Source organism: Pseudochaenichthys georgianus, chromosome 5, assembly GCF_902827115.2.
Source record: "Pseudochaenichthys georgianus chromosome 5, fPseGeo1.2, whole genome shotgun sequence".
Classification (NCBI taxonomy): domain Eukaryota; kingdom Metazoa; phylum Chordata; class Actinopteri; order Perciformes; family Channichthyidae; genus Pseudochaenichthys; species Pseudochaenichthys georgianus.
Window position 1 is genome coordinate 23,822,708 of NC_047507.1, and position 17,915 is coordinate 23,840,622.

At 38.3% G+C, this 17,915-nt stretch overlaps 1 protein-coding gene across 2 annotated transcripts; it reads right to left on the bottom strand.

Moving 5' to 3' along the window:
• Positions 1-903: 903 nt before the first annotated feature.
• Positions 904-17,783, bottom strand: LOC117447287 (dual specificity calcium/calmodulin-dependent 3',5'-cyclic nucleotide phosphodiesterase 1B-like). Of its 2 annotated transcripts, none has more exons than XM_034083980.2 (14): positions 17,612-17,783; positions 13,004-13,117; positions 12,559-12,741; positions 12,017-12,083; positions 11,765-11,881; positions 10,872-11,012; positions 10,205-10,305; positions 7,232-7,357; positions 5,523-5,624; positions 5,212-5,332; positions 2,971-3,052; positions 2,630-2,747; positions 2,247-2,383; positions 904-1,693 (listed from the first exon to the last, which is right to left on the bottom strand). In XM_034083980.2, exons 1-14 carry the CDS (start codon positions 17,686-17,688, stop codon positions 1,596-1,598), a joined length of 1,584 nt encoding a protein of 527 aa, XP_033939871.1. In that variant the 5' UTR covers positions 17,689-17,783; the 3' UTR covers positions 904-1,595. The 2 variants fall into 2 exon arrangements, with proteins under 2 accessions (XP_033939871.1, XP_033939872.1); XM_034083981.2 differs by lacking the exon at positions 17,612-17,783 and adding an exon at positions 14,938-15,151.
• Between the last annotated feature and the right edge of the window lie 132 nt (positions 17,784-17,915).

A 17,915-nucleotide genomic window follows, 5' to 3' on the forward strand; every position in this document is an offset into this window, starting at 1 on the left:
ATACTGTATACCTCATAGACAATATGGAAAGTGCAAGTTCAAAGTGACACTATTGGTCCATTTCACTGTTTTGCATATTATATTACGTATCATTTTGTAATATAGCTAGAGGTGTTTGTGTGTTGGGGGTCGGGGTGCAAGTGTGTGTATGGGGTGTACATTAAACAGTGGTATCACACCTGTGTCATTATTCCTTGTGGTGTTATTAATTTTACAGCCACATTTTTCATTTAAATGTGGAACAGCTTCATCTGTCTGTACAGTCCTAAGATGAAAAAAGCTGAAGATGCAATTACAAATTGCCTAACTGACAATTGTTAAACTAGGGAAATGTTTTTGAAGCTGATCCCATTGGGGATCACTTTGCTCTACAGCTCCTCCAGCTGGGAGAGCAGAGCACTGGAGTCATGCCACACCAGGAATGTGAGAGAGGGGCGCTTGATAATACGGCATGAATTACAAAGTCAAAGAAGGGTCTTACTAAAAACGATTTCATCTTACACAAGGTGAAGTATGAGATCAAGGCATTGGATGGAATTGGAACTTTATAGTCAAAAAGTCTTGATTCATGCTACATTTATTTGAAAAATATTGATCTCTCCCTTATTAGACCGCCACAATAATAGCAATGCAGAACATGTTTTGGAAAGAGACTTTAAATACCCAAATATACTTGCAAAAACGTGTCCTTCTTAAGTTTGAAAGTGTTTCTAAAGTTACTGAAGTGTTAGGGCAATAGTAGTTAATAGTAGTAGTAATAATAGTTTTGGGTTGGTTGAAAAAGCCACTGAATGTACTGTAATTATATTTTGGAGGACACAGAAAGGTAAAGGAAAATAATGAAAGACTTCATTATTTGACCCATTTAAAATGTTCTTAATAAAAATACAAGGCACAATATCGCACCATGACAAGGCCAGCCTTTATTGGGTTGTTTATTCTGTACACACTACATTTATTGTACGTATGTTTGTCAAGCAAGAGGAAACACCCTGTAGTTGCTCTCCCTAAGGTCGTTTTTTAAATGTTTCACTCGTTTATTGGTGTTTTTACTGTTTCCGCTGTGAGGGTCTACGCACAGAGAATGTTGTTTACTGTAGAGATTGTAAAACACCTAGTGACACATTTCTTTTTGTAATGTTGGACAATATAGTTAAAGTTTGCTTGACTTTATTGATTATAACAAATCAAAACTTCACATATGACAGACATCGGCATATTTTCAATATTGTTTTTTAATTAATAACATGATTTTATCATTTGTGTAGAGTTCAAACTAATAAAGGTACAATGTTCCTTACAAGTGTATAGGTGGCAAATTAATTTATTATAATGCATGATACTGTATAACATGGCCAGCATGTACACTTTACATTTCAATTATCACAGTATACTTCACTTGAAATAAGACACCAAGACATTCGTTTGAATATATTGCATCTTACATTGGGAAGATGATGTTAAGCCTAAACCAGCCCTCCTCTAGCTCCCTAAACCAAGATATAAGAAGGCTTTGTGGTTTTGTAACAAACAGTGACTCAGCATTAACCTCAGTTAACCTATGATAAAAGCAGATATCACAAAGAAAGTCCTGTCTACTGCTCTGAATCCGTAGTGGGGTCTTGCAGGGAGTTTTCTGACAGCTCCTCTTGCCTGGATCTCTGCCCTTTTGTCACACTGGGGTCTGAAAATCCTGGAGGATATAAGAGATTGGAAAAGGCATTGGAAAATGTTGTTAAGCTGAACAGGAAACAATATCTGTACCTACAGTATTCATCTCCTCATGAGATGTGTTGTTTATTGATATCAGACAATCTACAGATACTACAGATTATTCAATTATTAATTAAATATTTCGTTTTGTTATTGCATTCATTTGTATAGTACTATATCATGTCTGTATCACCTTGTGTTTCATTTGTATTTTCTTTGGTTTTACACGCTGGAAAAAAATTCAATAAACTAAACTAAGATCACTTTGACATGATTGTTGATAACAAATCAGATCAGAGCGACTGAGCACATTCATGGAGCTGAGTGCCTTTGTCTCAGCCAAATCAGTCACACAAGGTCTTGTACTTTAGCGGAGGTTGTCCAACTTTTCACAGGTCATCATTTCATTTCAAAAGAGAAAAGGAGAACAAAATATTTCTCAGGATTGTTAAATCGTAAGCCCTGTAGTGATAGGTGTGACTTAACAGAGTTCATACACATTCATAACATAAATGATTGAATAAGCAACATACCATTGGAGCCACTCTCCTTCCATTTTAGCTTGTTGTCTTCGGTGTGTCGTGTCCAGGTGGAGCGGAAGCTCACCAGCTCAGCTGTGATGTGAGCGAGACTCCACTGCAGACCCCTGGAGCTCTCCTTCCAAAGATTACTGTTGACAAAATACAGTGCGGTCAATCTCTGTTTAAGTTTTATCCATATTCATCTACCCATACGTTTTCTGGCTGGCCCCAGAAAGAAACTTGAATTTCAAAGAGTGACAGTTGACCATTTTTGCAGTTATAATGGTGGTCTATAGAGTCTTTCCTTTTTGGGCCATACATTGCAATATCACAAATGGGACAAACTAGCAATGGTGTGCAATGATCAACCAGTACAATGCTTCTCTGTGTGTTACCTGTGTCTGTTGCAGGGGTCTGGTGGGCCTGGGTTCTCCTCTACCAAAGGAATAACAATCTTTTCAGCCATGTCAGTCAGTAGAGAGAATGTGGGATACACGATGAAGTCTATGAAACCTGCAAGACAAAATGTCCATGTATCAACAGGAGAAAAATAAATATAGATTTTTTAAATATGATTTAAAATGTAAAATGTAATACCACGGAAAAAGCAATACAGTGTTTTATAACATATTTCACAGTATCTTTATCAAACAGAAGTATGGATGTGGAAAAATCTCTCTTATATATTGTTAGTGAGAAGAAGAGTGAGTGAGAGTGAGTGTTTTGTGAGACATACCAATCTGAGACTCGGCTACCAGGGTACTTTTTCGATCGCACAGAGGAGAGAAGGGCAGGCCGAGCTCTGCCTCTCTATCACCCTCACAAAGATAGAAAGAGAGAGAGAAGATATCTTAAAGGGCATCCCACACATGAACTGAAAATAACTTGTAAAGGTTATTGGACTCCAACACTCCCCACCTGAGACTTTTAAAGCTACCATGCTTTTGTTTTTAAAAATAATAGAACAAACATTAAAGTGCCTTTTCAGAGTGGTTTCAAAGACAAAAGGCTGCCCAACACCTCCTCTATTCTATTTTTTCAAGCTGTCAAAAAAGAGGAGAGAGGACTCTACATAGAAATGTTTTGCTGCATTAACTGGAAATAAACTCAAGCCTTCAAAATCAGCTTTACAAAACCAGCCACTATATGGCAAAAATCTGTAGGCTGGTATGATAATAATGGCATTTTTAAAGGTGATAAGAACACATCATTGACGATGTTATTCTGTGACTCACAAGTTATACGTTTAATGATGGCAACTTATGCTGAGCAGAAAAATCAGGCCAACAGTTGCACACATTTCTCCAAATCCCGAACAATAAACCAAAAGCCTTGGGATAACCAGGGAGATTGCTGCATCATGCTTCATTTGATATCTATCACAACTCAAAAGTAAAAAAATGTTTTCAAACGATCTCGTCTCAATATTTATTTAGTGAATGTTCTGGAGCAACAATCATTTCACCGAATCGATTATCAGTGGATTTTTTCTCCAGGCTTTAATCTTTAAAGAAAATCTATTGTAGCCTCAACTTCAGGAGGTACCTGTTCAATAAACGTTTAAAAGAGACTTATCTCTCTCCGTCTCTGCTACATACCTCAGGTGCTATTTTTGTTGTATACTGTATAGCTCTGACGTGTTAAACATCTTTGAAGGTTTCCCGCTCTCCCTTTCAGGCTTTGCTGAGGCTTTTACAAAATTGTACAGTTATTATTAGCAGTCCAACATCTTCAATCAAGGTAGCAAAATAACAGATCAAACTCTCCAGAATAGAAAAAGTTGGACATGAAAGAACAGAGTATGTGAAAGGAAAACCTCTCTGTACAATACCTCAGTAAAAAACACTCACAGCGAACATTGACTGTACTAACGAAAAACACTTAGGCAACAATAACTCAAAAGCCATCTGTAGCACAAAAGATAGACCTACTAATGTTGGTCTTCAACTTCAACCATGACGGGAGATTGTGTTTTACACAATTGTAAGTTATTTATGTAGTTCAGTCAGACGTGTTTCTTAATGTGTTTATTAGAAGCAGCATATAGTTTGAGTTTGGCGTCTACGCTCGGGCCTCATCACTCCACAGATTTACAAAGAACATTGAGTGATGATTAGATAACTATCCCCCGAGCCTACAGGTGGATGCTGGGATGGAACGCAGCAGTGGCAGCAGCAGCATCAAATCAAGTTTATTTATATAGCACATTTATAAACGATTTTTGGTCGAGCCAAGTGCTGTACATATAATAAAAATAGCCTACAGTAGAGACACTTTACAGCAAATACAACAGCACAGATTGTTCAGAATATCAGTATGAGAAAAAACGACAGCGACAGCATAGCGAGGCAGAGGCAGGAAGTCCTGGCAGCTTAAATAGAGCGGCATGTTTAGGAGAATGTGTTTGGTTGGTTGTAAGAGGCACGAGGTGCGTCACGTGTTAATGTATCATTGGAGCTCAAGTTGAGTTCATTTCTGCTTCACTACATTTTACAGCAAAAAAAAGGACTTTTCACTTATACATTTAAGAGCTATAGTGTGGTTCATTTTCAAATAAAAATCATACAAAACATGTATTACGTTTTTAAAATATGACCAATTCTAAGAGATTAAAGGTAGGATTACAGTGGCTCCATCTTGATGAACAAACAACATAGAAGTAGGCCTACCGCTTTCGCAGTTCATTAGTACACATACTGATCCAATACTGAAACAATAAACTGACAGTGGCCACTCTGCAGAATAACTATTATAACATTACATGTTAAATAAAAAATGTTTGCTGATACTTGGGTACTTTCACTTTGAAGTTCGAAAGCATGACCTCTACTTGTAATAGAGGATTTTTATACTGCAGTATTTCTACTTTTACTTAAGTACAGTAAGTGTTCGATTATTTTTCCACTGAATCTAATCATTGATAATACTTGCACGAGAAAGTGTCACAGCATCAGTTCAGGTCTGTTAGCGCTCCTACCTGCCTGAAGAACTCCTCCATCAGGGATTTGGTCCAGCGAGAGTGCAGCACCCAGGGCTTGGATGGATGGCTGATGTCGGCCGTGTGCAGCAGCAGAGAAAGTGCTTTGGGCTTGTCAATCCTGTCGGAGGAAATGATGCACTTCTTGTTTTAGTTTTCTCAGACATGTCGTTAAAAGGAAAAAGAAGAAGACTTGACACTTGCTGGGAGGAAATTAATGTGCCACTTGGTGAAGGTTGTTTGAATCATCTGAACATGTTATTTCATGTGACCTCTTAAATGTGCACCACCGCACAACCCATTAGCGTTACCGTTCTTGTTGCTGAAGACAGGATTTCATCCCTTTGACTTGGAGCAGGTGGGAGGACATGTCCGTGGACAACACCATCTCAATGACAAGTGATCGCAGCTCCCTTAACAGCAACACACACAAAGACACACAGTTTAGCACTTGATCTATTATAGGATGTAAATGTACAGAGGGTAACCTTTTTAGATTTCGTGAGGAATTGTACTGTTCCCATGGTAACACTGACTGCTAGAAAAAGCCTCACTTCAGCGTGATGCTGGTGTTTATCTTGAGGGATCCCTGCAAAGTGATGCCATTGCATTAACAGTCACATATTGTATCTGAGATGAAACATCCGTCTCAATGAGTATGCAAAAACTGTTTAATACGTTTATATTTTCTGACAAACTGAATTTTAAGGGCAGAAATAGCATGTTTACATAAAAACAAAACATGGGGAGAAAGCAAACTGATACCAATATCGATCCATCAAAATTGAATTTCTTATTATTATTGATTGTTAACATGCATTACGTATGACATTGCTAAAGTAAATTATAAAATACAATGATGTAAGCTCACTGCAACCATGGAGTAAATACTACATTTGCCAGGAACTTTCAGCTGCTGTGAATATTAACACAATACAGCAAATCCTATTAAATTACATTTGTTGATAATAAGAAACATTTAAATAAATCATATACAGTATATTATAGACTTTTTTAAATAATGTGATCACTAGTTCTTTTTCAAATAGCTTCCATCTTACTCGCTGCAGAAAGTGTTGTGATTTGCTTCCTTGTTGTTATTGTGGGAACCTCGGGAGGTTGTTGGCCCACATCTCTCATCTCTTTCTTTTTCAGTGAGTGAGTTGTCAGATTGCTCTTTGACAAAAAGCATGGTTGGTTACATTCAGTTATAGTTATATACAGTGGGTTCTAAAAGAAAACTCGACATGCCATTTGTTCAAAATGCATGCTGGTCTATTGGGTTCATTTAAACCGCCTTTTCTAAGATGGGTTTCTCGCTGTTTTTATCATTGAGGATCATTTAGATATTTACTGTTTTAGATGGCCTAAAAGATCCCATGGCTATCAAACTTCATAGTTCTATTGTTAAAGAACTTAGTTTAACCACTCATCAACACGAACAATATAAACAAATGACAGGTGACAGCATGATTAGAATATATAAAATGAAAGGGTTCGGTTCTTTAATTAGATCTTTCATTTGCATAGTGATGATTATAATCAACCCTGAATGCAGCAATTCTCAAGAAAGTATTTGGTTAACAGTAATTGAAGCATATAGTTTAGATAAAACACTGAAGTTGTGCTTGCATTAGATTGGCACCCGCTGTTAAATTAATGCTTCACAATCAGTGGCTTATTCACTCTTGTGACACAAGCTCAAGCTGTGTCACATCTAATTGTATTAATGCGGCCAATTTAATCTTCTTTCTCTTACTCCACACATCCCCGACTTCCTCCTGTGAAACTTCCTCTGATAGATTTTGGTTAAAAGTATTTTTCTTTATGTAAGATTTTCTTCAAAGAGTAAGTACGGGGTTAAGTCTGACCGACATCCTGCTTTCTTTAGCCATTTAAAACCTATTTTTTCCAGATCAGCTAACTTTTTTAAATAAATTATATGTCTGAACATGAGTGTTTCTAAATGGAACAAAAATGAGTTGTACAATTTGAGATAGTAAAAATAGTGTCCTCTTACATCCATTCCTCTCTTGTCAAATTAGTGAAGATGTTCATTCGGTCGTCCTGCAGCAGGCGAAACGCTGCACTCAGATGATGGCTTTCCTGTACCGACCGATCATTGTACAACAATGCAAACTCTGACCTGGTGGATAGATAGAGAACGAGCAAGAGACGAGGTGAAGAGAGAAGAAGACGAGAGTTTACAGAGTGACAGTTGTACAATTCTCCAGTGGTGAAGGGAGATGGAGTTGAGAATGAAATAAAAAGAGTCCTGAGGGGATATTTCCAGCACTATGACTGTGGGTCTGTAATGATTCATTTAGAGAGCTGAAGAGGGAGTAGGATTTCATATAAATGACTCAGTATAGCAAGTTAATTAACTTATTTTCTCAATTAGTGATTATTTGAGTAAACTGAACATAAAATTCAACAGATGTAAAAATGTCTTTACAGAACACATTTAGTTTTGTGTTGAAATGGGCTTTTGGGGACTTTTAAAAGATTGGGGAGAGAGAGGCCATGATCATTTTGAATTTGCCATGGTTGCAATTGTTTTTAATGACAACAATAATTTACTGTCGGAGAAAAATCCGTCAAGTAAAACGTTATTTTACAGATCTGTAATTTCCTGGATGCTTTTCATTTGAAAATGAATTGAGCATATTTACCAAACAATGTTACCGTGGGGACATTGTGAACAAACAAATTCCTAAATACATATATTTTGTATTATAGGATGTGCGGTAGTTTCTGTGATGTTTTTCAATTGTGTAAATGTGTGTATGCTGTGGCAATGTGGCATTGGTTAGCATCTTGTCGATCCTGTGAGGAAAGATTCATGCATAGTAAACATCTAGACTGCTATGAAGAAAACATTTCTAATAGTTGATTCACTTTTAGTTTGTAGCATAAAAACCTTTACACTAACCCCCAGATGTTATACTAACTCTTTTAAAATGTATTTATAGAAATAAGAATATATATATATATTATTTGTTATGGGAAACTTATATTATTATTAGTTTTATTTTCTGAAAAATTGCATTCTTGCGCACAGTCAACAGGTCAAGCGACCTCCTGTGCATTGACTTAATGTGTCATCATAATAATAAGGTAATAAGAAATGTATGAATTTATTAATATCCTATTATCTTTTGATCACAACTAAGAAACATGTTAAGTTATGGTTGAAGGTTAATATGAATTTAGAGCCACTCATCAGCTCCTTTTAAGGATTTTATTAAGATGTGCTCATGAAATAAACTCTTAAAGTAACAAACTTACATAAAAACAAGTAAAGGATTTTTAACTTTTGTACAAAGAAATTTCAAATTAAATCCAGTCTAGGTCTGCAGAATTATTCTATTCACAGCCTTACTCAGAGATTCAAAGCTTTCGAGGAGCACAATGCTGCACCAAATGAGACTGCTGATTAGGTCACATTTGCTTTAGAAATATCAGTGTTTGGAGCCGACTGTTGAGCTGGATAGTAATCCATTGCCTCTGCAGAAGTCGACCTCGTTTCCAATTTAAAATCTGATTGTATCACGCTGCAGCACGCACTTCTTGATTCCAAACTGCTATTGAACAGTAAGAAAACCAAACTGCTTTTTGCTCCCAAGTCAGCATCCTCTTGCCTCTCCATTGACACCCTTGATGGCGTCTCTGTTGAGTTTGTCGATACCTACAAATATCTGGGCTTTTGGTTGGACAGTAATCTGAACTTCAAACACCATTATTGAAGTTCTAACAAAGAAATTGAAATTCACTCTTGGCCTCCTTTTCAGACTTACATTTAGTTTTTCAACTTCATCCCATAAAAGGTTTGTCTCTGGCTTATTCCTGTCCCAGCTGGACTACGGTGATACCATTGATAGATTTGCCTGTCCCACTGTTTTGGCCAAACTTGACCCACTCTACCATGCTGCACTGCGTTATGAAACTAGGACTCATCATTGCAAACTGTATAGCCTAACTGGATGGTCCTCACTTAGTTGGATGCAGAATTGGTTTGTATTAATGTATAAAGCCATTTTAGGAAAGCTTCCACTGTATATATGTGCCAGATTTGCTCCAGTTTGTGACTCTTACAACCTCAGATCCAGTGCCTGGATACGGTTCCAGGTTCCTGCCGTGCAGACTGAGGCTGGAAAAAGGAGTCTTTTTTTATTATGGTCCTTGGTCTTCGAATGACCTTCAATCAAGCCTAAAACTGAGGGCACTTGTCTCAATAGCATGTTTTAAATTGAAGTTGTCTGAAGTCCTTACCACCAGCTGCTCTTGCAGTAATAAGTAGTGCACCTTTCTTACTGTCTAGACTAATGTGCTCAATGTAGTGACTTCTTTTTCGTCTTTTGTTTTTTTAGTTATGTTCTCTGTATTGTATATGTTTGTGTTATGTGTAACGTTGCTGCCTTCTTGGCCAGATCAGCATTGAGATGAGATTTTATCTGGTTAAATAAAGGTTAAATACAAAAAATGAAATAAAATAAAAACTAAAGACATTTAAAACCAACACAAATTAAAAATGACCAGAGTTAGTTAGTAAGAGCCAGTATTTCCAGGCTACATAGGTGCATGTTTGACACTGAGAAGATTTGTTTTGGGCGGAGGAGTACAACCTTCAGGTTTAGACTGTGTAACCATGACAAGTTGTGTTATTGTGGATGCTTATTATTCCCAAAATAAAGTATGATGATGATGATGATGATGATGATGATGTGTGCCAAGAGACTGCGTTCTTTAGCTGTCCTGTGTGGAAAAATGACATCTAAAAATAATGTGTTCCCTGCATGAACAGTGTTTGCTTTAGAGCTCTCTCTCTCTCTCTTCCTCTCATACCCTTTTTCTAAAATTGCATCTCAAAAACACTACCATACTATTCCTACATTTCCTAATAATTTACAAAAGTCACAACAGGATGCGGGGTATATACAGCAGTTTTTTTTTTAGGTAAGGGTTGATAAAGAAGTTTAAAAAAAGAGCTTACTTTGTGTGGATGTGGAAGTTGTTTGTTGTTCCCGTGTGTTCGTAGTCGTGAATGGCTGCAGCAAACAGTGACGCCATCACCTCAAGCTCTGTCAGCCAGTGCTTTATAGATGCAAGAGCAGAAAAAAAATCAATATCAAATGTGTAACAGGGTGCATATCCTGTACTGTGGAAGAGACACAGTGTGTACAGTGTACAGTTGTATAGTAAACAAATCCTAACAAAACACCCAAACCAACAATGAATTGATCCGAGGGGTGGTTTTGAATCAAATCGTTAAAGTTAACAGGATATATTTTCTTCATGTAAATAAACATATACATGATAACTATGAATTAAAGAGAAGTTTTAGAGGACAGGGGTTGAATATGCATGCATTATAACAGAGAGTATTTCGCAAAAAGAATCACAACTCTAAAGCTGACCATAGTAGCCTACTATCTTTAAATATGTGCGTAATGACACACAGTCTTTCCTGGAAGATATTCATACTGCGGTTGTTCACACCAAGTGAAACAAACAGGGGGCCGGACTGGCAGTTTAACAAATGGTTGGTTTTTGGTATTTTTATGGGATTTTAAGGAGAATATACGAAAACACTATCCATTAGCCTTGGAAAGATACAATTCAGCACCAAAAATAAGTGGATAAAAGTAAGCCAAATGTACCACGAGTCCAGAGCGCAGCAGCAGGCAGTGCAGCGTCTGCGTGACGTCTGCAGCATGAACGTGGCTGTGGTACGGGTTGTCGTGTTTGCAATATCCTCTCTCCAGTGCAGACAGGAACTCTGTGAGGCACGAGATTGGTATCTGCAAAGTGCATTACACAATTATTTGTTCAAAGTCGTGTTTGAAAATTCAAGGTTCAAAAAGTTAGTGTCAACAATAACAGCCTGAATTGTGTCATAAGGTTGTGCGTGAGATTGACATGGCTAGCATGTGATTTGCACATAATTTGGCAACCTTTTGTTCCCAATTGATAATAAAACCCATATGCCTGATTATATCTGCTATTACAACACACTTTTTCCAAACAGCTGAGGTTACAAGGGCAAAAGTGTCATATAACTGTAATATTTTCCCTCCAAAGTACCGACATTGTTCTCTTTGTCCCATAACATAACTTCAGTCAGACAACTCACGTGTTTCTTTAACATGTGTATTAGAAGCAGCATATAGTTGAGTTTGGCGTCTAGGCTCGGGCATCATCACTCCACAGATATACATAGCACGATGAGTGATGATTAAATTACTAACCCCCCGAGCCTACAGGTGGAAGCTGGGATGGAAGCTGGGGTGGTGGTGGGGCAGGCAAGCAGTAGCGACGTGGAAGTAGCTGCAGCAATAGCAGCAGCAAACAATGCATAGAGAGAGATCTGGCAGGTTAAATAGAGCGGCATATTAAGGAGACTCTGTTTGGTTGGTTGTAGAGTGGCAAGGGGGCGTTATGTATGAATGCAGCATAAGTGCTCGAGTTGACTGCCTGAACTAGCTCGCAGGCTTCACAACATGTATGGGAAGTGCACTTTTTAAGCTATGCAATGAAATCCAAAGTCAAACACCTTAAACCGGCTGTTGAGACCATATCTGGTGATCAGCTCAAAGAACAGAGTCTGCAGAGGGTGATCAGAACTGGCCGAGTTCAGAGCAAACACGTCAAAGTTCCAGCGGTCAACATCCTGAAAGAAAGGAGGAGAAAGTGACTGCGTTATTGATGCATACTTCTGGTGTGTACTGTATACGGTCCTTTTTGTGATGTCCGATTTATTGCACAAACACACGAGGCACAGAGAGATTTATTTGTGGAGGCTTACCCTGAGGCAGTTTACGGCCGCGGCAGGTTGGTCTGGCATGGCTGCTGTGTAGGCCCTCTTGAACATCCTGAAATAATGCAAAGTTTATGTTGAGTTCAGTTAAAGTTCAGATGTTGACATTGTGCAGCGAATTCGTCTTAGGAGCTGTTTATATAAATCCTCCAAAGTCCCTGTCCCCTTTGGAAGGATGTTTTAAAGAGAAAAGGGGCCTAATGTTTCACAATCCAGTGCAGCTGTCTGTGGTTTCTGTGGCTGTGATACTAGTAACAACTTTATGATCTTATATTAGAGTTATAGTACAGACGTGAAGATTAGTTATTTACAGTAGGAGTTTTATAGTATGAGATTATTGTTTCCCTATTTTAGTGTTATTACGTCTCGTAATTAAAAACATATCGTTTCATTCCTAGCACTGTTACTTTTCCGCTATAGCTGCTTTTTTACAGACAAGTATTCTTATAAGTAGTACTGGCCTCGTCTAAAAAAGATCATAACCACATAGTGCTGAAAAGGAGATCACACCAACATATGTGTTATTTTACCTCTCCACAAATATCCCAGCTTGCACTGCGTGTACAATGCTGCGAAACTTGGGCTTCTCATCCGAGCGTCGTACAGGCCGCCGAACCCTCTGGGTAAAAGTAGACGACAGCCAATCAGTGACCTCTGTAGGCACGCCGTCTGACTGTAACTGCTGGAGGTCATCCTCGGACTCCAGACACTGCCTGTGAGAGACAACACACAAACAAACAAACAAACAAACACACAAATACTAATTGTTAGACAGATGATATAGCAGCGGATTAATAGTAAAAAACTGAACTAAAGCACTGCAGGTGTCCAAAATCCCATATTTAATGCTATTCTATTTAAGAACCTTTTGGGCCTTTACCCCACAAGTTCAAAGTAACTATAGAGCTAAAACAGTTTGTATGTCAATTTACTCATCAGAAAATGTCAACATCATATTTTTCATCTATATCCTACCTTGATCCATCGTGGTAAACTGACTCCAGTAACGAAGCTGTGAGATCCAGATTTTTTTTTATTTCTTCAAAGTCGACATCTTTTTCCTCTAGCTGCTTCAAAATGCTCCTCAGTCTGTAAAAACAAACAATACAATAAAATAGCTGATGCCCTTTTTGAAATTAATCGAACTGCTGTTTCTTACTCTTCAAAACAGCAACTGTGTTGTGAAAATACAAGAGGTTACAGCAATTTGGCATCAAAGTCTTCACTATAATTCAAACCGGGTACAGAAAAAAGATCTTGAGTGGGTGAAGCAAAGTATGAGCAGGACTTCAAAAAGGTTGAGACATCCTGCTGAAAGCAAAGAGTTAATTTGGAAGTGATTTAAATGCCAAGCTGTCCAAAGAAAGCCAGTGGCAAGGGGGCATCATTAGTGTCACATTTTCCATGAGAGGAAAACTTCCCATGGTTGAGGTCTTATGTAACCTTCATTTTGTCAAAGTGGGCTCCAAGAAAAAGTATGTTTTTGAAGTCTTGGCTGCAATCTGATCTTGTCTGAAAAAATGTTGCTCAATTTTAAACTTTAAAATCAAATTACGATAAAAAAACAGTTGGAACAGAATACATCTCCTGCAGCGTAATAAAAAGCAAATGCTTGGAGCACATGTCACCACAGTGAAACCCACCTGCAGCGTGTTAATGTAACCTCATTATGTTAATACATCTAAAAGCTTTCATAGCATCATACAGCTCTGATGAAGAATCTCATCCTCAGTGTGTAGTGGAACCTTTCTGCTTTGATTGGGCTTTCTTTTTCCGCAGCCATTTAGAAAAAGACATTCATTTTATCTGATAACACATTAGTGCCACAGATCCTTTCAATATAAAAACATGTTGGTTTGTGTACGCTGCCGTGATCAGAGGGAGCCACAGCTTTTCAAGTCTTTATCGCGCTGGCAAGGGCTTTCAAAAGCTGTTGGGTCATAAAAATAGCATGCATCTAAATGCCATCACTCACTTTTATGATAACACAGTCTTTCTTGTTTCGGAGCCTCTGAAAGGACGTTTACAGGAAATTACCCGTCAAGTACACTCGTGAAACTTTGTTTATAGAGAGAAATGACAAATCCTCCTTTGGCTCAGACTTTGTTGAATCTAGACACTGCATAGTGTCATCCTTTCTCGGAGCACTTACTATGTGTTGAAGAGTTTGAATGGTATCAGCTTTGTCAGCACAACAAGTGTTCTGTGTTAGAGTTAATTGTATTGAGAAGTAAACACAAATCAAACCCTTATCTTGTTAGATCTAATCACCATCAAAATGCTATAATCTTTCATGGTACATTTTGAATGTGAAATGTGTGATTCTACTGCAAAAAAAGACCCAAAACGACTTTTCCGTTCTATACCCTGCAGACACTAATACTGCAATGTGTTAACCAAAACAAAACCACATAACCCATCATCTCTGCAGCACATTTCCTCCCACAGAAAAAGCACGAGTAAGATGAGTGTTCACACAAGCGCTGGCAGTGACAAGTGCTCTCATTCTGCTAAGTATAGTAAGGAAGAAAATCTTGTGAATGTATCAAATATGTAAAATCTCCTGAAAATTAAAAACAGGACACTTTGCAAGGTATGGATAAACTTCTCATTTAGTGACCTGCAACTTTGTCAACAAATCCACCCAGAACCGCTGCATTATCTCTCATCAATGTGCTGTACAGGTTTTTTTTTGTACTCGCATATTTCTATTGCTGCAAAACAAGAAAGCTCCTACATAACAGAATGTGATCAAGACAGCCTTAGTGTACCCAACAGTGATCAATCATTTTAAATGTAAGATGTAGCATGTTCTGTAAAGTCCTTCAACATTAATAAGGTAGTCACACAAAAGGCTGAACATAGATAGCTATGATATCATCTGTACATATAATTACCCCCTGTCTTACCTAGAGATGGGGATCTGCAGTCGTTTCTTACGAATTCGCACCAGTTCAGACATTCCACAGTCACGCAGTGCCCTAATGGACCCCAGAGCTCAATAAAATAACAATAAAATAACAATAAAAGGACGAAAAAACTAAAATAATTCTGAAGAGTTGGAGGCAGAAAAGTTCTCTTAACCACCAGTGCAAACTTTGTGTGTCCTGAGACAGACTTCTGTTTCAACAGCTCACCCACCCACTTCTGGGGGGACCTACTCCACTTCACTCTGATTGGCTGGGCAGTCCCAAACTGTGTCAGTGTGTGTGTGTGTGTGTGTGTGTGTGTGTGTGTGTGTGTGTGTGTGTGTGTGTGTGTGTGTGTGTGTGTGTGTGTGTGTGTGTGTGTGTGTGTGTGTGTGTGCGTGTGTGTGTGTGTGTGTGTGTGTGTGTGTGTGTGTGTGTGTGTGTGTGTGTGTGTGTGTGTGTGTGTGTGTGAGTGTGGGGGGGGGTTGTCAGAAAGTGAGTGTTTGTGTGAAGTGTGAGTGAGTTGACATCACTCATGATGAAGTGTTCACTGTAAGGCTTTCAGGCCGAGTGTACTCAAATCCCCAATGAGAATTTTCCACCGCAGCCGCAAATTAGGGAACTAGACAGAGTCTTTCACTGTAACCCACCAGAGTCCCTCGAACCAAAATACATAAACAAAGCTTGTCCTCGAGAGCCACCCACAACAGCCCGATGGGTGCTGTTCTTAAAACTGCATTGCAGAAAAAATAAGCATTTTAAATACATTTTCTTTGACTGCTTTGACAGGTTGCTCTTCTATTTCACTCATCTGCTTTGGCTCAAACAGATTCACAGAATTTGAAATGAAAAAATTAAATTAATTTGGTGTTAGAAGCGTCCTTTTTTACAAGAAACAAAACTGTAAGTGACAGGTCAATGAAAAGTACAAAGATCATGTTCAAAATAGTTTTAATTGATTTGATCAATAAATTCCATCTAGGTGTTTTCTGAGTCACCAAAAAAAGGAAAGTACAGAAACTTACAAGGTCAGATGAGACAGTGAAAGGCTTCCATCCACACGTTTTTAGATCTAAGTCCTAAATCCATTACTAGTCTTTATTTATAGAGAAGCCTATTGTGAGAGCTGTGCTACAACGTGGCCTGCATGGGAAACCCCCTCTGCCTGCTGTCCACTCCCTCCCTGCTCGTCCTGCTTTGGCTGCTGGGTCAGACTGGCTCTCATGCTCCCATGCTCTTTGACTTATTTCACATTTGAAGAGAAGTAGCATAACGACATATGATTCTCGATCTACTGTGCCACTTCAAGCTGTTTTGGTTTCAACCAAAGCAATGAGGAGAAAGAAAACAAGATGCAGAAATGTCCGAAAATGACTTACTCTCAATCCTAATGTCATATGAGTTAAGATGTACATTAAAGACAATAAAAGATCAATTCATCGAGTGTCATTTTCCAATCCTCAAATGAATTTGCCTTTAAGTGGTTGCTCGCTTTACACTTTTCGTTTTTGTTTCCATCCTCTCAGTCTGCCTCTGATGATGACGAGCCCTCTGATCTCTCTCTGTCCACTCTGACACCAGCCAATTATTACTCAGTATGCCCCACACATCAGAGAGAGACATCTGACTCTGTGGCACCATTCATCTCAGAAAAGAGACGTTTGTCTGCATGGGAACTAGATTACAGTTACAGAGACTGAGGGTGCCGAGGGGCACATAGCGCGGCCATTTTTTGTTTTTACAACAGTGGAATCAAAAACATTTTTCCAAGTTTTTTGACTGAAAAAAACCGAGGCCGACACATGTGTTTTTCTAAATGTTTTGGTCTCTGATATGGCTAACCAAAAAGCATAATTAAATCAACTTCTATGGTTTTCAGCTTAGGATGAATCTTAATGAATTTGAGGATCCACTGACTTTCCCTTTACCGCCACCTTGAAGTAGACAATTTCGTTTTTTTAATGAAAACGTTGATCTAACGTTGAAGTATCAAGATGAATTGTTATTACAGTAAGCAATCTCATACTTCCTATAAGCACTCCATCAGGTCAATTTGTTATTCTAATCAGCCTCAGCTGTACTTTTCCTTGTGTGCTACAAAAGGTAGCATTCTGAAATACTAAACTGATTTGGGAACGTCATAATAATTTGTTGAAGAATATCAGCATGTTAACATCATCATAGCATGGTTTGATGCCAGCATGAGCATGTACTAGCTTCTGGCAGCATACATCCTCCCAAAGCTGGATGGGAGTATGGATGAAGACTCTTGGAAGAACCGCAGAATATAAAACTCCATTCAACGCATTTAAATGATAAGTCATTATGTGGGTTAACTGAACCTTTAAGGTTCAAGTAATATAATTGAAATATGTTTGCAACACTGCCTTTATTAAATCATATACTTTTAACAAATCTAAACAATGACCCCAGAATAAAGTTAGAAAATCTGTCTCTGTAACTCTTTAAGAACAGAATATAAAAATACAGAATCCTAAGTACTATATCCAGGGGGGCATACAAAGTGTATTGCCAAAAAATACAGTGACACCTCACTGCAAGTACACCTTTTCTGTACATCCAATCTAACTCTGTGTCTTTATAGTCCACAACAAACTGAGGATGTTACTGAAACTGAAGAGTAAGAAAAAGAAACCATTAAAGGCAGTCTTACCGTTCCACTGTGGTTCTGCATGTCACAGCACACAGGTGTTTATCAGCTGCTCTGTGTATCTTGCAAGTTGGTGTCATGACCCGTGGATCTGAACGCTGCTGAAGACCATGTGTGTGATTGGAAGTGTTAGACACAGAATGAGCTTTGTGCCTCTGTTTGTTCCTGTAAATCCAGCATGTGTCGTCGCTCCGAATGTGTGTATATAGTGCTGTAGTTTATGTTAATGAACGCTGCTCTGTGTTTACAGTGGCAGATACATCTAGTCCTTTCCTCTGTGTGTTTATATTGGATTTTGTAGTGTGTG